The sequence below is a fragment of the Eschrichtius robustus genome, chromosome 7, assembly GCF_028021215.1.
Source record: "Eschrichtius robustus isolate mEscRob2 chromosome 7, mEscRob2.pri, whole genome shotgun sequence".
In the NCBI taxonomy this organism is placed as follows: domain Eukaryota; kingdom Metazoa; phylum Chordata; class Mammalia; order Artiodactyla; family Eschrichtiidae; genus Eschrichtius; species Eschrichtius robustus.
The window spans coordinates 101,533,607-101,554,192 of NC_090830.1; the positions used below are offsets into that span (position 1 = coordinate 101,533,607).

Below are 20,586 nucleotides of genomic sequence, written 5' to 3' on the forward strand. Positions count from 1 at the left end.
ACATAACTCCAGGTTGCATCAAAGAAAGTTCTTTCTACACACCAAGTTGTGTGAGAGAGTGGGAGGAGCCAGATAGTATTGGGACATCCTGGATGTTGTTTCCATTCTACTCTATATTCTTTTGTTCCTGTCAACCAGGCTTGTTTAAGTTGCTTCAGAATTTGGAGAAGAAATTACAGCTGGAAAATATATGAAAGAGTTTTTAAACCTACAGATTCTTCTGACTTTAGAATCAGTTGTTATATTACCAAGAACAGATAAATGCAGATGTTGGACCATGTCAAAAATCTTGTCAAGAGAGTGGATTGTTTCACACAGAAACGAGATGTGTCTTCTGATTCTGATGGCACATTTGTTCCAGAGAAATGTGAATTCAGGACATATGCCAACGAAAGCTGTGGACCCAGAGGCATTCATGAATATTGTAAGTTGGGATTTTCCATATTTGGGGGGAAACAAAGTACCTTACATGTTATTGTTTGTCTCTGTGTATTATCTGCATTATATATTATATTTACATGTGGTGGTGATTTCTGCTAGTAGAGCATAGTTGTAAATTAACATATTGTACTGGAAAGAACACTAAGTTGGGTGTGGGTAAACATGGGTTCCTCTTCAACAATTTCAGTAAATTTAGGCAAATGACTTAATCCCTTTGAGCTTCAAACACAGTTTAACTTTTTCTTGAATTCTTAGGTTCATTCCAGGAGCAGTTAAATCATTGCAGTATCTTGGGTCAAGCTCAGACCCATGATTATTTCCACATTGTCTGTGCTTTCTGTTCTTTTTCTACTTTTTCCAATATTAGAAAGATGTTAGGCCTCCTCTCGTACTCTCAGGACAGCCACTTCTAGTAACACCCTGTGCCGCCCAATCTATTTAATCCTAGTTTGAGCTGGTGACTCTGTGGATTAGAAATAAAAGGACCCCTATGAATGCTAGAGAGGTCCTCCTGTGAGTAAACTTCATGAATGAAGTGAAATTTCTAGGTATCTCAGAGAATACTTTTTGGCTTGCTTTCACATTCTTAGTTGAATTTTAACAATGTCCACCATATAGTAGTAATACTTATCCCATAGCAGACATTGTGATGAAAGCTGTAGAGATACTGTTTGATTTTTATCTCTTTTTTGTTTTTGATCCTCTCAATAGGTCAGAAAAAGCTTTTGATTTTATCTTCACTGCCCTATGACATAGATGGGACCATCCTCATTTTTCCAGTCAAGGAACTGAGATTAAAGAGGTTAAACAACTCAAATCAGGCCACACCCCTGGTAGGTGGTAGAGCTAGAATTTAAATCCAGGCCTGCCAGAACACAAAGCTCATAATTGTGACAACTATGCAATAAACCCTCCCAGGGAAGGAGAGGCTACCTCCAGTTGAGTGAGGTGATTGTGCATAATGTTCATCCTCCATACATTTATCATAGATTTAACATGCTTTTTATACAGATTTAAGACCTTTTTTACAGAAGCCTCCTTGAATGAATTCTAAAACTCTGACAGGCTATAGAAATATTCTGAATCTACATGAATGCCAAATATCAGGTTTCTTTTGACCATTCCAACTATTGACTGTCTTTTGATGGTTTGTCCAGATAGTTAGCAAACTGGTGTAGATCCTTAAGGGCCATCCTTCTGGCCCTGAGAAGTTCCCATACAAATTCCTCTAGGTCATTAAGTGAAGGGGATCTCTTTAGTTGTAGGTAGAGCCAATCTCCCTGGGCCTCACCCACTGGGTGTGGCCAGCACCTACACACTGTTTGGGCTTCAGGAGCCCTAAGACTAAAATCCAGTGAATTGGACTCTGCTATTTAGCAGTCATGCATGGAGAGGCAAAGTAAGATAGAAAATTCTTGTAATCTCTCATATAAAGTAAATGAAGTAGAATAAAAAGTGCTTCAGAGTCTGAATGGGTTTGACTCTGAGTTCTAATTTATATGGATATAATTTATCCTGTATTTTGGTATACAACTGTCCTCATTCAGGTATTTTTCTAGCTAGTGTTAGTTGAGCACCTATTAGGCCCCGATACTGTGTTATGCACTGAGGCGCCCTGACTTCATGGAGTTTACAATCCAGCAGAGAAGACAGACCTCAACTCCTAATCACTCAAAACTAATCACAAGAGAAGTGAAATCAAAGAAGAAAACATAAAATAGGGGGACTTAGGGAATTTAGGAAAGTTTTTCTGAAGAAAGGTTTCTTAACCTGAATTCTAAAAGATGAATAGGAGTTACTTGAAAGGGAGGGCACGGGTGACTTTTAGTTATAGTAGTAGCTAATGCTCATTGAGTCCCTACTATGTGTCAGCCAATCTTGTTAGTGTCATATATGCATTATCTTTTTACATTCTTTGCAATAATCCCAAGGACTATAAACCACTGGTATACCTAATTTACAGACGAATAAACTGAGGAAGAGGGACAAGTTAACTAAATTTCCTAAGATCACGCAGTTTACGCATTAGTGTGAGAGCCAGGATTTAAAAACTCAAGCAGTGGGACCCCAGGACCTTTCTCTTAACCATTATGCCCTTTTGTCTTATATACTACACTGGGCATTTAGCTTTCTCCTCTCCTGTTCCTTTAAAAGCAGCAGCTAATAGAAATAATTCCCTCCTTCTCTAACTACAGTAGGCAGAAACTGAGGATACTGAGGAGATCGCAGCAGCTTTATAGTTCACAAAGAGTTTCTATATGTAACAACTGTATTGAGTAGGGGTCCTTAACCAGGAGTCCATATATAGGGAACAGGAAATCTGAAACCCCTGAAAGTATATGGTGTGTCCATGTGTATATCCATTTGTATATTTTCCTCAAATTCACTGAGGGATCCTTAACCTAAAAGTGTTAAGAACTACAGTCAACCCTCCATATCCGTGAATGCCCAACTCGCCAATACGGAGGACTGACATACTACCCCATTTTATGTAAGGGACTTGACCATCCTCAGATATTGGTATCTATGGGGTCTCTTGGAACCAATTCCTCGCAGATACTGAGGAACGACTGTACTGCTCTTGAGTCTGGTTTTAAAGCTGAAAAGAACCTTAGGGAATACATGGACCAGGGGTTCTCATAAGCTGTCCTGCCCCACTGGCTGCATTGGAATTCCCTGATCCCTAACCCAAAGTGGGCCCAGGAATATTTATGTTGAAGTGTCCCAGATGTTTCTGACACACACCCAGGTTTTGGAATCAGTGTTCTTTTCCAGTGGGTCTCAAATATTAGAGTGCATCAGAATTTTCTAACGAGCTTGTTGAGACACAAATTGCTGGGCCCCAGCCCCAGAGTTCCCAATTCAATAGGTTTGAGTGGAGACTGATCATTTGCTATTGCTACCAAGTGCCCAAGTGATGCTATGCTCTTGGTCTAGAGCCCACACTTTAAGAACTACCCTTCTGGTTCGATCTCCACATTAAAGATAAAGAAAATGAGCACTGGAGAGGGTTTGCTAATTTTTTTTACAATAACATAATTAGCTAGTGAAAAGCAAGGAATTTCTTGTCTATCTCTTCCAGCATCAAGGAATCTACTTTTTACCGTATAATCATTGAGAACATAACCATACAGAACTGAACTCAAAAAAAAATTGTGTTTTTTCCATAGAGTGAAATCATCCAACATAAAGGTTATCCCTGTGAGGAGTATGAAGTCCCAACAGAAGATGGGTATATCCTTTCTGTTAACAGGATTCCTCAGGGCCTAGTGCAACTTAAGAAGACAGGTATGGTTCACCCTATGTTACCCCAACATAGCAATCCTTCCTACATTAAACACTTCCTTGTGATGTGAGTGTGTAGAGGGAGTCTGGGCTCTTGGTACAGACTGGGCCCACTGTTCCAGCCAAAAGATGCCTTCAGCTACCTCACAATCCCCATCACCACTGCCCCATCCCCAATTATCTCAAATAAACATAGTGTTTGCTTTTCAAAAAACACCTTCAAGAAAAGTTCATTTCTTGATCCCTTCTAGTATTTAATTCATTCCCCAAACCCCTCCTATATAGATATTCTAGAATATCCACTGATGATCCCTTAAGCAGACGATGCCAGCCCTTGCTCATGAAGAATGCAAACTCTGCCATGGCATCTGACGCCCACCCTAGCACACTCTATATTCCCCATCCAGATAGCCCTTTAAATATTTAAGACATTGCCCAGCTTTTCACTAAAGTCTTTTAAAAAATTGGGCACTATGTGTACATTTTAAATTTTTGGTACATGTTTCCATATAATCCCTTTTTTTTCTGTATGGGAGTTTTGGCTATTGTTGGCTTTTAAGAAATTCACCTTCATTACTATTAAAGTGTAATAGTACACTATTGCCCATCCTTCATCTCTGTTTGGCTCTATTCCTTTTAATACTCTAGCTCTATGTTTATAGCAGCAACTACATTATCTGTCATGTGTACAGATAATGTAATTCCTTATTGTGTTCTTTCTGTATGCCAGGTACAATGCTAAGTGCTTTATTTGTGTTAGTCTCATATAAGTTTCACAATAATCCTGAGAAAGTGCCACTCACAGAAGTTAAGTAACTTGCCCAGAGAGTCTTTGCTAGTCCTTGCTAGTATGCTGCAAAATCTGCACTCAAATTAAGATTTGTCTGCCAGTGTAGCCCATGCTCTTACCTAGGACCAGAAAATGCTGGGGGAATGTTATTGGGCTTTGGTATAAAGAAGCTGCAGGGTTCTGTTTTATCCCAATTTATATTTGTGCAGCTTTTTGAAAACAAGCTTTTTTTACACAAGCTGAACAGCTGTGCCTTATATATGTCCAGCACGCCCTTATCTCAGTGCCTTTGAACTTGCAGTTCTCCTTCTGGACCACTGTTTCATCAGATATCCATGCAGTTTGCCTTGGCCCCTTTTTCAGGCCTTCTCTTTCCCATTCTTCCTTCGACCACCCTATTCAAAATTGTAAGCCCTTGCCAGCTACTGAGATTTAGCCCCTAATCCTGCTTAATTTTCCTTATAGCACCACTGATATGATAGATATTTGCTTGTTTGTTTATTATCTGTCTCTCCCAACCAGAATGTAAACTCAGCAGGCACAGAAAATGTATCAATTTTGTTCAAGTCTATAAAAAGTACCTAAAAGAGTGCCAAGCACATGGCAGGTGCCAATAAATATATGTGGAATGAATGAATGAATTTTATATAAATAAATGTATAGCCTGGAGACACAGAGAGAACTTTTTCACTAAGCTCCACAAATCGGGAGACTGTGGCAGTTCATAAGCTTAGGGGTCACCTGCAGCACCTATTCGTGGATGGAGTTTTGTTTTCTCACGTCCTGTTTATTTAGACTGTTCACTCATTGCCCAGACGATTGGAGTTCAAGGTATCAGCCTTTAAGGTCCAGTCGGTGCAGAATACTCCCCTCTAGTGTCTGATGTTGTTCCTGCAGCTCCCGTTGGCCTCTTTAAGGAAGAAATCTCCCAGCCATGAAGGAAAAAAAGATTTCTAACCGTCTCTTCAAAAAGAGGGCCAATGTTTTCTTTTTTTGTGACATCTTTGTCTGGTTTTGGTATCAGGGTGATGGTGGCCTCGTAGAATGAGTGTGGGAGTGTTCCTCCCTCTGCTATATTTTGGAAGAGTTTGAGAAGGATAGGTGTTAGCTCTTCTCTAAATGTTTGATAGAAGTGGCCTGTGAAGCCATCTGGTCCTGGGCTTTTGTTTGTCGGAAGATTTTTAATCACACTTGCAATTTCAATGCTTGTGATTGGTCTGTTCATATTTTCTAATTCTTCCTGGTTCAGTCTTGCAAGGTTGTTCTTTTCTAAGAATTTGTCCATTTCTTCCAGGTTGTCCATTTTAGTGGCATATAGTTGCTTGTAGTAATCTCTCATGATCCTTTGTATTTCTGCAGTGTCAGTTGTTACTTCTCCTATTTCATTTCTAATTCTGTTGATTTGAGTCTTTTCCCTTTTTTTCTTGATGAGTCTGGCTAATGGTTTATCAATTTTGTTTATCTTCTCAGAGAACCAGCTTTTAGTTTTATTGATCTCTGTTATCATTTCCTTCATTTCTTTTTCATTTATTTCTGATCTGATTTTTATGATCTCTTTTCTTCTGCTAACTTGGGTTTTTTTTTTTGCTTTTCTTTCTCTAATTGCTTTAGGTATAAAGTTAGGTTGTTTATTTGAGATTTTTCTTGTGTCTTGAGGTAGGATTGTATTGCTATAAACTTCCCTCTTAGAACTGCTTTTGCTACATTCCATAGGTTTTGGGTCGTCGTGTTTCCATTGTCATCTGTTTCTAGGTATTTTTTGATTTCCTCTTTGATTTCTTCAGTGATCTCTTGGTTATTTAGTAGCATATTTTTTAGCCTCCATGTGTTTGTATTTTTTACAGTTTTTTTTCCTGTAATTGATATCTACTCTCATAGCATTGTGGTCAGAAAAGATACTTGATACGATTTCAATTTTCTTAAATTTACCAAGGCTTGATTTGTGACCCAAGGTATGATCTATCCTGGAGAATGTTCCATGAGCACTTAAGAAGAAAGTGTATTCTGTCGTTTTGGGATGGAATGTACTATAAATATCAATTAAGTCCACCTTGTTTAATGTGTCATTTAAAGCTTGTGTTTCCTTATTTATTTTCATTTTGGATGATCTGCCCATTGGTGAAAGTGAGGTGTTAAAGTCTCCTACTATGATTGTGTTACTGTCAATTCCCCTTTTATGGCTGCTAGCATTTGCCTTATGTATTGAGGTGCTCCTATGTTGGGTGCATAAATATTTACAATTGTTATATCTTCTTCATGGATTGATCCCTTGATCATTATGTAGTGTCCTTCTTTGTCTCTTGTAATAGTCTTTATTTTAAAGTCTATTTCATCTGATATGGGAATTGCTACTCCAGCTTTCTACATGCCAATATCACTGACGAACATAGATGCAAAAATCCTCAGCAAAATACTAGCAAACAGAATCCAACAGCACGTTAAAAGGATCATACATCATGATCGAGTGGGGTTTATCCCAGGAATGCAAGGATTCTTCAATATATGCAAATCAATCAATGTGATACACCATATTAACAAAGTGAAGGATAAAAACCATATGATCATCTCAATAAATGCAGAAAAAGCTTTTGACAAAAATTCAATACCCATTTATGATAAAAACTCTCCAGAAAGTAGGCATAGAGGGAACTTACCTCAACATAATAAAGGCCATATCTGACAAACCCACAGCCAACATCGTCCTCAGTGGTGAAAAACTGAAACCCTTTCCACTAAGATCAGGAACAAGACATAGCTGCCCACTCTCACCACTATTACTCAACATAGTTTTGGAAGTTTTAGCCACAGCAATCAGAGAATAAAAAGAAATAAAGGGAATCCAAACCGGAAAAGAAGAAGTAAAGCTGTCACTGTTTGCAGATGACACGATACTATACATAGAGAATCCTAAAGACTCTACCAGAAAACTACTAGACCTAATCAATGAATTTGGTAAAGTAGCAGGATACAAAATTAATGCAGAGAAATCTCTTGCATTCCTATACACTAATGATGAAAAATCTGAAAGAGAAATTAAGAAAACACTCCCATTTACCATTGCAACAAAAAGAATAAAATACCTAGGAATAAACCTACCTAAGGAGACAAAAGACCTGTATGCAGAAAACTATAAGACACTGATGAAAGAAATTAAAGACGATAGAAACAGATGGAGAGATATACCATGTTCTTGGATTGGAAGAATCAACATTGTGAAAATGACTATACTAACCAAAGCAATCTACAGGTTCAACTCAATCCCTATCAAACTACCAATGGCATTTTTCACAGAACTAGAACAAAAAATTTCACAATTTGTATGGAAACACAAAAGACCCGGAATAGCCAAAGCAATCAAGAAAGAAAAACAGAGCTGGAGGAATCAGGCTCCCTGACTTCAGACGATACTGCGAAGCTACAGTAATCAAGACAGTATGGTACTGGTACAAAAACAGAAATACAGACCAGTGGAACAGGATAGAAAGCCCAGAGAAAATCCCACGTACATATGGTCACCTTATCTTTGATAAAGGAGGCAAAAATATACAATGGAGAAAAGTCAGCCACTTCAGTAAGTGGTGCTGGAAAAACTGGACAGCTACATGTAAAAGAATGAAATTAGAACACTCCTTAACACCATACACAAAAATAAACTCAAAATGGATTGAAGACCTAAATGTAAGGCCAGACACTATAAAACTCTTAGAGGAAAACATAGGCAGAACACTCTATGACATAAATCACAGCAAGATCCTTTTAGTCCCACCTCCTAGAGAAATGGAAATAAAAACAAAAATAAACAAATGGGACCTAATGAAACTTAAAAGCTTTTGCACAGCAAAGGAAACCATAAACAAGACGAAAAAAAAAACCCTCAGAATGAGAGAAAATATTTGCAAACGAAGCAACTGACAAAAGATTAATCTCCAAAATATACAAGCAGCTCATGCAGCTCCATATCAAAAAACAAACAACCCAATCCAAAAATGGGCAGAAGACCTAAATAGACATTTCTCCAAAGAAGACATACGGATGGCCAACAAATACATGAAAAGATGCTCAACATCACTAATCATTAGAGAAATGCAAATCAAAACTACAATGAGGTATCACCTCACACAGGTCAGAATGGCCATCATCAAAAAATCTACAAACAACAAATGCTGGAGAGGGTGTGGAGAAAAGGGAACCCTCTTGCACTGTTGGTGGGAATGTAAATTGATACAGCCACTATGGAGAACAGTATGGAGGTTCCTTAAAAAACTACAAATAGAACTACCATACAACCCAGCAATCCCACTACTGGGCATATACCCTGAGAAAACCATAATTCAAAAAGAGTCATGTACCACAGTGTTCATTGCAGCACTATTTACAATAGCCAGGACATGGAAGCAACCTAAGTGTCCACCAACAGATGAATGGATAAAGAAGATGTGGCACATACATACAATGGAATATTACTCAGCCATAAAAAGAAATGAACTTGAGTTATATGTAGTGAGGTGGATGGACCTGGAGACTGTCATACAGAGTGAAGTAAGTCAGAAAGAGAAAAACAAATACCGTATGCTAACACATATATATGGAATGAAAAAAAAATGGTTCTGAAGAACCTAGGTGCAGGACAGGAACAAAGACACAGATGTAGAGAATGGACTTGAGGACACGGGGAGGGGCAAGGGTAAGCTGGGACGAAGTGAGAGAGTGGCATGGACATATATACACTACCAAATGTAAAACAGATAGCTAGTGGGAAGCAGCCACATAGCACAGGGAGATCAGCTGGGTGCTTTGTGACCACCTAGAAGGGTGGGATAGGGAGGGAGAGAGGGAGACGCAAGAGGGAGGGGATATGGAGATATATGTATACGTATAGCTGATTCACTCTGTTATACAACAGGAACTAACACAACATTGTAAAGCAATTTTACTCCAGTAAAGATGTTAAAAAAAAAGGAGGGCCAGTGAAATTCATCCTGAAAACAACTGAAAGATGTCTATAAGCTTGTGACAAAAGACTTTTTAAGTACTTCCCTGGTGGCGCAGTGGTTAAGAATCCGCCTGCCAATGCAGGGGACATGGGTTTGAGCCCTGGTCCTGGAAGATCCCACATGCCGCGGAGCAACTAAGCCCATGCGCCACAACTACTGAAGCCCTCGCGCCTAGAGCCCGTGCTCTGCAACAAGAGAAGCCACCACAGTTTGAAGCCTGCGCACCGCAACGAAGAGTAGGCCCCACTCGCTGCAACTAGAGAAAGCCCGCCTGCGGCAACGAAGACTCAACATAGCCAAAAACAAAATAAATAAAATAAATAAATTTTTTTTAAAAAAAGACTTTTTAAACTTTTATTTTATCAGGTTGGCTTGTAGGTCCTTTTCACATGAGGGTCCATAATCATCAAACCATTACATATATATATATATATATATATATATATATATACACACACACATACATATATATATGTATACACACACATATATATGTATATATGGTAATATTAATATATATACACATATATGTATATATGTGGTAATATATATACACACATATATACACATATACGTGTATATATGGCAATATTAATAATTATATATAATATATGTTTATTTATTATTAATATAGCAAATATATAATATATTAAATATATTTGTGTATATATGTATTTTTATAAGTGTGTATACATGTGTGTATATTAACAGTATGTCAATAATTATATATACTCTATAATACTATATAATATTATATATTAATTTTATATTGTATATTAATTTTATGTTAATAGAAATGTTATATAGTATACATTATTTATAGTATAACATTAATATATACACATATATTCATGTATAATTCTATAATATATAAATAATATATTAATATATAATAACAATTTCTTTTTATTAATATATAGTAGCTATGATTATTATATAAAATTATCTTAATCATTATACTATACTACCTCCTGGGGCACGTCCAATTTTCTCTGATCCCAGACAAGTCTAGTAATAATAATAACTACACAAAAGCAACAACAGAGGCCAAACTTTATTGATTCTTTCTCTGTGCCAGGCATTGTGCCATCTGCTTTTTTTTTTTTTTGAATTTTATTATTTTTTATACAGCAGGTTCATATTACTTATCTATCTTATACATGTTAGTGTATATACGTCAATCCTAATCTCCCAATTCATCCCACCACGACCACCACCACCACTCCCACCCCCGCTTTCCCCCTTGGTGTCCATACGTTGTGCCATCTGCTTCTTGTGTACTATTTTATTTAATCATAACAAAAATACTATTTTTTTCACGAGGCAATCAAGGCACAGAAAGGTTAAGTAACTGGCCAAGATAATCAAGCTAGCAAGCAGCTGAATCAAGATTTGAACACAGGTTTGTCTAACTTGAAATCTTTCGCACATTAAGGGATAACGAGAAAGGTGCAGAATATTTCACGCTGTTGAAATTCACTTCTTTGTAGGTCCCAGGCCTGTGGTGCTACTGCAGCATGGCCTGCTTGGAGACGCTAGCAACTGGATTTCCAACCTGCCCAACAACAGCCTGGGCTTCATTCTGGCAGATGCGGGTTTTGATGTGTGGCTGGGGAACAGCAGGGGAAACACCTGGTCTCAGAAACACAAGACCCTCTCCATAGACCAAGATGAGTTCTGGGCTTTCAGGTATATGAAAATATTGAGAGTGGAGGTGGACACAGATGGCTTTGGGAGAACTGGGTAAAGAATTATGGCTTCTGGTATGTAGATAATTTACTTTGGTTGGCTCATCAATATCCCAACATAATATCTCCCAATTGGCTTAACTGACTAGTGATTCTTTGGATTATGTAAATTGGGTTCCCCAAGTAGAAGGTTAGTCTGGTGAATGGGATGAGAATGGTGGTTAGTGTCAGGTGATTGAGACCGGAATGGGACAAGTGTAGGTTCCTCTCCTTTCAGATGAATATCCTGGGACTAACTCTTCCCTGAGTGATGACATGGACTAGTACCCCCAGAAGAAGATGAGGCCAGGCAGTATTAAAAATATACGGGGAACTAATAAGCCTTAGGGACCATCAATTTGATTAACACATCTCTCACACTCTTACAAAAGTTTTTTAGTCTTTTTATTTAAATTACCTATTGATATTCAACTTTCTCTTTATCCATTTCACCAGAGAAAGGCCCTTGCAGCATCTTTAATACTTTTCATATAAAGAATCTGAATGGCCCTGTGCTGTTCTGCTAATAGAATAAGAGGACACCTCCACCAGCAGGTGGAGCTTGTGCTAACTAAATGTTCATTAAGATGGTTATGTCTCTATGATAATATCTAGAGAAAACAGCAGTTTGCTAACAGCCTGTGACCCCAGAGGCACCCATGAATCACAGGTTTGAAACAAGTCCATTCTGAGTGTTGTAAGGGGCACAGTAACAAGCTGATGGGGTCAACAATTCAAGGCGTTGTTTGTAAACCATGGGGGCTGCTTTTGTTTGTTCTGATTATAATTTTTCATATAACTTTGTCTTTTCCCCTTGTAGTTATGATGAGATGGCTAGGTTTGACCTTCCGGCAGTCATAAACTTTATTTTGCAGAAAACGGGCCAGGAAAAGATCTATTATATCGGCTATTCACAGGGTACCACCATGGGTAGGTTCCAAAAAAATCGGGTTTGTATACTCAGAAGAAATGTGAGCAAATGACGCACAGCCAGGCCTGGGATCAGGCATCGCATGCTTCTCTCTGATCTGGCCTTATCTGCTTCAGGGCCACGGGATTCTAGTTTCTCTCTGCCCACCCTTCTCCTCCACAACCTGCAAATATCAGCTTAAACAGAGAGTATACAGGCTCTTTTGAAATAGACCCATAGTATTTCAAATATAGTGACCATGCCCTGGCTGTATATGATAGCCTTTTCCTCCCAAAGGCTCCAAAGAGATTGTCCCTTTGTAATTGGGAGAATTAATATCTCTACTTTACAGGTATAGAAACCTACACCTAGACTTAACCGGTGTCCCGTACCTGGTCTATGGCAGAAATAAGAGTTGGACTCCAGTTCACTAGACAACTTGTCTACTAGATTATGTTCCAATTTGGGTTCCAGAAAAGTTAGAGATCCAGGAGAACAAGCAAAACTCTGCTATCTCAACACCCATTATGTTACAGAACATGCTTCTTATCAATAAACAAGACAATTTCTTTAACTCTCGCTTTCTCTCACTGTAAAGATTTATTAAAAATACCCCCAAGAATCTGAGAATTAAACAAGAACCATGAAAGTCTCCTGCAAAGTGTCTAACATATAGTTACCTCTCAAAGTCCATGTTATTGGACTCAATAATTTAATTTAATAATTCACTGAGAACCTAGTACTGGGCAACAAGTATCTAAATGTCAGAGGGAACACAGAGCAGTTGTCGCTGCTGTTGTTTTTCCCTGTCAAGGAGCTTATAATTTCACAATAGAGTTAAAACACAGCCACGTGTAATTGCTGAAATATCTTGATAAAAGTAAAATAAGCACTTTATTAGTTCTAGGATATTCAATATCCATGCTGACATATTTCTCTATTGCAGGCTTTATTGCATTTTCCACCATGCCAGAGCTGGCTCAGAAAATAAGAATGTATTTTGCTTTAGCACCCATAGCTACTGTTAAACATGCAAAAAGCCCTGGGACCAAATTTTTGTTGCTGCCAGATGTGATGATCAAGGTGTGTGACTCCTCAGAAAATTCCTTGTCTAGGCACAAGAGTTTTCCAGCCCATTTGCTAAGACATACACTTTTACGTTAGAGACACTTCTTTTGACTGTAATGTAATGACTATTCCATTTCATATTTTTACAGGGATTGTTTGGTAAAAAAGAATTTCTCTACCAGACCAGATTTCTCAGACAGTTTGTTATTTACCTTTGCGGCCAGGTGATTATTGATCAGATTTGTAGCCACATCATGTTACTCCTGGGAGGATTTAACACGAACAACATGAACATGGTAAGTGGGAGCCTAGTAAATTCTCAGTGTCCCAAAGCAAAGTGAGGAGTTATTAGTCTCACTCCTTGAGGGTGAGCTAATGCCAGGGAAGACTTAGAGAAACGATACTCCAAGAAACTCCGTTTTCTTCAAATCGTAAAAATATGCGGAAAACGCTTCAACATGGTCTGAGTCAAGGTTAACACAAAGGTGTGACTACACATTAACTTCATAGATTAAAGATCGAAGAGGTCTGAAAGCAGCTTTACTACAGTGAATCAACAGATGCAAAAAAAATATGACTAGAACCCAGAAGTCAAAAGAGAAAACTGCCACGCGTCACCTACTTCTTCTTTCTACTCGGGTGCTTCCGGTTTGTAGCTTAAGTCCTGTGATAGGCTGTCTGGGAGTTTCGGTTTGGCTAAGGCATAGCTACGACTTGGTGAGTGTGACAGTGGGTTCCCCAGGAAGCATACTGTGAGATGGAGATTCGTGTGCAGAATGATTTGGGGTTAGGCCCTTGGGATAACATCTAGAGAAGGGAAGGAAACAGGATTTGGTGGATAACAAAAAAGTCCAGCTGTGATGCAGTCCCAGTGGGAAACTCAGTTGATCCTCTAGGGATCTGTGAAAATGGGATGACCCTTCAGAATTGTCCCAAGTTAGCATCAGAGGGCTGGGTCTTTATACCCCCATATCAACTAGTCATTTAATGCAGGCGACACCAGTAATCAGGACACATTGGGCAGGGCAGCTCTCTGCAGAGGGAAGAATACCCCAAGGACACCAGACAGAGAACGGGCTATCTGCCAACAGCTGGAAGAGCATGTTTGTAATTCCTGAGGATTGTTTTCCTTTTTTAATTAATGATACGATTAATAGCTACCTTTTGATAAGCATTTTATTATATGCCAGGCTGTTAGTCCCTGTAACAACCCTATGACACAGGTATTATCAATATTCCCACTTTATAGATTAGATTTAGTGGATTAAGTAATGTTCCCAATTTCACCTAAAAATTATATAGCAGAGGTGAGATTTGAATACAGGCCCAGTTCCTGAGCCTTCATCTTTAATTACCCTAGGAAAGTTTTTCAAAAGAAGAAGTCAAGATGTCTAATGAGAAGCTTTTCTCTGATGAAGAATATAGGATATGTTCAGTGGCATTTTTTTACTTATGTGCATGTGTATATTCCTGTTTCATAGATAACTGCTGATACTTTAATGATGTTCCCATTTCTTAGTCTGATAGCCTGGAGATGTGGTCTTGACAAGGTGCACATCTTGTGAGTTTTTCCACGTCCCACTAACTACTCATGCTTTATTACAGAGCCGAGCAAATGTGTATGTCGCTCACACGCTTGCTGGAACATCTGTGCAAAACATCCTGCACTGGAGCCAGGTAAGGATGCTGAATTTGTAGTCTTTGTTAAGGGTCTTTGTGCAGTTTGTCTGGAATAGTTAAAGGATGCCCTTTGGACAGCCCAGGGGTTATTTCACATTTATTCCAAGATGACTCGTGATTCTGTCAACACTTTTTCAACTGTGAGCTTGATCTAGAACACTGAAACTTTTCAGGATATGGGAGGAAAGGATTGGCCCTAGGACATCTTTAGTGGACCTTAGAAGTGTGAATTCAGATGGTTCAAGTGAGACCTTTCTCAGTCTCTAGCCATCTCAATGACGAGGCTGGAGATCACGTTTCCACATTCTCCTTTCGGCTCTTCCAGCAAGACAGTGTGGTCAAGTAGTCATAAAAATGCAAATGTGGACCTAATTACCCAAGGAGATTTTCACAGGAGTCCTTTGTGCCGCAGACTTCACCTGAGGTCACAGGAGGGAATGTCCTGATTACCAGTCACAGGAACTGTCTCTAGGCGCTGTGTGGTGGGTTCCTTCAGAATTAGTTCAAAGACAATGTGACTGCTAATTATTCTTTCACATGTGATGAAACACTGAACCTCATATTGCTTATTATAGATGATACTATAGAGTGACCCCGATTGGCTGTGGAAATAAGAATGTACATAGGACAGAGAGCTAAGCATCACTAACCTTAGATTCTTACCTACTAAAAATACAACTTTGTTAAAAAAAAGTGGGAGACTTTTAACTCGAGCAAAAAGTTTTAATAGTGATGATGACACCTATGAATCATAAATATTGGTCCTATCTGTTTTTCTAACAACTTAGAACCTAGTCAAATTTTTCTTCAAATGTCATTGTTATGTTTTAGTATGTGTGTGAGAGAAAGAGAGATTTTATAATCAAAACCAAAGAAGAATTCTACACTGGATTAAATGTTGGTCAACTTCTCCCAGAATCACCACGTTGCACAACTCTAGGGGTTGCTCTCCCATTGTAGTCTACAGAGTTGTGCAGGATATCCCCCTACATAGACTACAATGGGGATACACTTTTTAGAGTTGTATAATATGGTGGTCAAGTATTTCTATAGCACATTTTTCTCCCTGAAAGAACCTTATTCTTGCCTTTACACTCTCCCGAAGATTATCCTAAAGTTGAACCGTAGAGCAGCCTCAGCCTTTGTTCTCTGCTTCTCTCACAATTGCAGACTTGGTAGCACATTTTCACTCCTCCTCCCACCGTTATCCCATGACACATTTGAATGCCATGTAAATTTTTGTTTCCTTTTAGGCAGTGAATTCTGGGGAACTTCGAGCATTTGACTGGGGCAGTGAGACCCAGAATCTGGAAAAAGGAAATCAGGTAACAAAAGCAAATACCATCTGCTGAAAATATACCCTTTTGAAATGTGTGAGAGGGAAGTTATACTGGCAGTTTATTCTAGAAATGGGAGTAAAATACAAGAATTCAAGTAGAATGGAATACTACTCAGGCATAAAAAAGAATGAAACAATGCCATTTGCAGCATCACAGAGGGACACAGAGATTATTATACTAAATGAAGTACATCAGAAAGAGAAAGGCAAACACCATATGATATCACTTATATGTGGACTCTAAAATATGACACAGATGAACTTATCTATGAAACAGACTCACAGACATAGAGAACAGACTTGTGGTTGCCAAGGTGGGAAGGGGATGGGGGGAGGGATAGATTGGGAGTTTGAGATTAGCAGATACAAACTATTATATATAGCATGGATAAACAACAATGTGTCCTACTATACAGCACAGGGAATACAATGGAAAAGAATATGAAAAAGAAAGAATTCAAGTAAAAATAATTAGTTCTGGTTCAACTTCATTTGAAAATGGAAAAGTTCAAAGCTTAGCCAAGAGACTTTTTTTTTTTTTTTTTTTTTTGGCTGTGTTGGGTCTTCGTTGTTCCTTGAGGGCTTTCTCTAGTTGAGATGAGCAGGGGCTACTCTTTGTTATGGTGCGTGGGCTTCTCACTGAGGTGGCTTCTCTTGTTGCAGAGTACGGGCTCTAGGTGAGCAGGCTCAGTAGTTGTGGTGCACGGGCTCAGTAGTTGTGGCACGTGGGCTCAGTAGTTGTGGCTCGCAGGCTCTAGAGCACAGGCTCAGTAGTTGTGGTGCACGGGCTTAGTTGCTCCGTGGCATGTGGGATCTTCCCAGACCAGGGCTTGAACCTGTGTCCCCTGCATTAGCAGGCGGATTCCCTGCTAATGAGATGCCAGGGAAGCCCAGCCAAGAGACTTTCAAGGGTTAAAGAGAACCACTTTTTTAATGCAGTAGGAGAACTTTTTTGATGAGGCTGCCTCCATAAACAAGGCACGGGGCTTCTTAGGAGCAAGATGGGTAGACTTAGTGAAGGGAAGGGTGTAGTCTGTGGTGGCTGCTAGAGGATCTTTCAAGATTAAAAACAACAACAACAACAGAAGAAAACCACAAATGAGGATGGCAGGGGTGAGGTTGGTTCATGGTACAGTAAAAAGAGTATTAATGACAAGTGAGAATTATTGTATTAGTTTTGCCTCTGCACTACAGATTTGTGTGATCATGGCTAGGCTGCTTTGATTCTTCAGGCCTCAATCTCTTTCTCTTTAAAATAAAAATTATTGGACTAGATAACATGTAAGAGTTCTCCCTGGTCACACTTTTAATGAATCTGTAATTTGCAAGTGAAAAATATAAAAAAATATTACCCAAGAAAATCTGTGTGTGTAATCAATGTTATGGAATAAAATTTAAAATAAAAGTTATGGAGAATTAGAAATGAGTATTAAACTTTTCTAAGCATAAAACCTTCACTGAAGATTATTGGTTAGCTTGTGTGAGAATGTAAGCAAATATTGACCACACACATAAAGCTGGAGGGAGCAGAATACACACGCAGGCTAATCTTTGAGAGTCTCATATCACACTTAACATCCACTTCTGTAGATATACTTCTGTATATCTAGATATAAAAGTCTCGGAAATTGGACAGACCACTGTCGTGCCTCTGAATAGCAAACTCTCAATCACAGGTACCAGCTACATTTTTAAGATCCTTCTTCATTGTTTCCTAAAATATATCCTTAGAGAAAGCATCCCAGTTCCAAGATAAGATTTAATTTATCAACATTTAAGGTCATGAGTTAGAGAGAATGTGACTTGTGCAGAGCAGGTGCCAGAAAATGGTCATGGAAAGAAAGAGAAAACACACATGCAAAAAGGTGTCATAGACTCACAGAGCCTTAGAGCCAGACCTGACTTTCAGTTCAGTCTTTTCACCTGTTAGATGAGAAAAACATATTACAGGCTCCATAGAATATTCCAACCTTTCATATCTAAGTGACTCTATAAAAGAAAGGTCTGACCACCAAATTCCAGTATACGTGTGTGGAGGGGAGTTTCTCCACATGAACAAACAATGCTCCAACACCAGGTGGGTGACAGAGTTTAACTCAATTCTGACACTGTCTACCCAGCGATAACATCAGATTCCACAGGTTGAGGGCTCGGTCCCACAAGACTATCCTCCAGTTCGGATGCCAGTTGCAAGCCCAGGTTGTCACCTGTGTGTCTGACCTGCTGGTTATAATTCAGAGGTTCCCATGACCCCCTTCTCAGGCTGAGGTTTGATTAATTTGCTAGATTGGCTCATAGAACTCAGAGAAACACTTTACTTACTAGATTATTGGTTTATTATAAAAGGATATAACTCAGGAACAGCCAGATAGAAGAGATGCACTGAGCAAGGGAGGGGGAGCAGAGCTTCCATGTCTTCTCCATGGGGCCACTCTCCCCACATTTTCACGTGTTCACCAACCTGGAGGCTCTGAACCCTGTCCTTTTGGGGTTTTGTGGAGGCTTCCTTACAGAGGTCCAATTGATTAAATCATTGGCCACTGGCGATTGAACTCAATCTCCAGCCCATCTCCCCTCTCCAGAGGTCATGAATGGGACTGAAATTTCCAACTCTCTAATCACTTGCTTGGCTCCACTTCTGGAGCTCAGCCCCCATCCTGTTCAAAAAATCACCTCATTAACGTCACAAAACACACCTTTATGGCTCCTGTCACTTAGGAAACTCCAAGGGTTATTAGGAGCTCTGTACCACAAATGTGGATGAAGACCACATACATATGTCTTATTATAACTCACAGTATTAGATGCTATAACTTCAAATTCTTAAAAGCCACAAAGAGAAACAAGGACTGCCGGGATTGGAACCCCGGCTCCTGGGTGGATTTTCTGAGTGAGAAGCGGACCTTGACATGTCTGTTGAAAGTTCTGAGTGTTGGTTAACCTCAAGGGCTCTCAGTCAGCCAGCTTGATGTAGCAGATCTGTTTGAATAGGGAAGTTCTCAAGAATTAGGAATCCTAGATAACCTTCTTTGGGTGATGTGGGACTGGACCCGGAATCTAATTTTTATCTCCTCTTGGTCCAACTCCCTGAGTTCCAGTGCCATTGACTTCCCCATGTTTCTGGAGACACAGTCAAGCTGGGCGTGCCCCACGGGCTTTCTGTTAGGACAGAAAACCCCTGTGAACACCCAAGTCCTTTTCAGTAGGTTCCATCCTCTTGTCTTTCTCTGTAGAGTATCTTCAAATCTGGCCTCATGAAACTTTGTGAAATTATCTTTGAAAAAGATAGGAGCATTAACTTTTAAAAGGCACTTTGTGTGTTAAATATTTATTAATAGGAAGGAAAAGAATTGAACATGTAATGCCTAAAGTGCTAGGCAATTGAGATGTTTTCTCATTTAATCTAGTAAATTATTTCAGATATCCCCATTTCGCAGATGAAGAAACTGAGGTTCAGTGAGGCTAAGTCATTTTTTTACCTTCAAGTAGGGGCTGGAGCAGAAACTCTTAATGCAGTTCTATATGGCTTTAGTGCCCATGCACCTTTCATTACAACACAAGGCATATTTACTGTGTTTATTAGAAAAGTAAATTATGAGTCTGGAAGTCCAAATGTTACCTACAGTTAAAAACTATTCCTTTTCTCTAGCCAGCTCCTGTAAGGTACAAAGTTAGAGACATGACGGTCCCTACAGCAATGTGGACTGGGGGTCAGGACTGGCTTTCAAATCCAGAAGACGTGAGAATACTGCTCTCTGAGGTGACCAACATCATCTATCATAAGAACATTCCTGAATGGGCTCACGTGGATTTCATCTGGGGTCTGGATGCTCCTCACCGTATGTACAATGAAATAATACATCTGATGAAGCAGGAAGAGACCAGCATTTCCTAGGGAACTGTCAGTATCAGATTGTGAAGCATCTGATAATGACAAGTCTTAGGAAAAATCTCATGAAAGATGGGGCCGGGGTACATGAATGGAGGACTTCAAAGATTTCCAGCACTGGAAACCTACCATATTAGTAGAAGGGAAGTGGAGAAGGGAAGGCAGAAATGCAGTATACATTCCTTCAGATTTTCTGCATTTGGCACTAAAACTGGCATTTAATTTTTTCAATTAATTAAATTACTCATTGGGTGAACATACTTTTCATGTGCTATTATGTGCTCTGCCATCTTGAAGGGTAGGTTTTACCTGACAGCTAGAAATTATCTAGACATTCTTTATGTCATTCAGGTACATTTCCTTAAAACATTTATTTTTTTGTCTACGAGCCATATTTTTGGAACAATAAAGTAAAAAGACAAATTGGGGTCAGAGGTCTTAAATCTCTGGATTGTTGTTGAAT

At 39.1% G+C, this 20,586-nt stretch overlaps 1 protein-coding gene across 1 annotated transcript; it reads left to right on the forward strand.

The window, feature by feature from the left end:
- The first annotated feature begins 277 nt into the window (after window positions 1–277).
- Window positions 278–20,129, forward strand: LIPM (lipase family member M). Its single transcript, XM_068548955.1, has 9 exons — window positions 278–424; window positions 3,612–3,729; window positions 11,001–11,199; window positions 12,058–12,167; window positions 13,094–13,230; window positions 13,365–13,511; window positions 14,821–14,892; window positions 16,149–16,220; window positions 19,884–20,129. Exons 1-9 carry the CDS (start codon window positions 278–280, stop codon window positions 20,127–20,129), a joined length of 1,248 nt encoding a protein of 415 aa, XP_068405056.1.
- The last annotated feature ends 457 nt before the right edge of the window (window positions 20,130–20,586 follow it).

Coding starts and splice junctions, on each gene's coding strand:
- LIPM (XM_068548955.1), top strand. CDS start 278: ATGTCAAAAATCTTGTCAAGAGAGTGGATTGTTTCACACAGAAACGAG. Junction 425..3,611: donor CAGAGGCATTCATGAATATT/GTAAGTTGGGAT, acceptor TTTTTTCCATAG/AGTGAAATCATCCAACATAA. Junction 16,221..19,883: donor ATCTGGAAAAAGGAAATCAG/GTAACAAAAGCA, acceptor CCTTTTCTCTAG/CCAGCTCCTGTAAGGTACAA.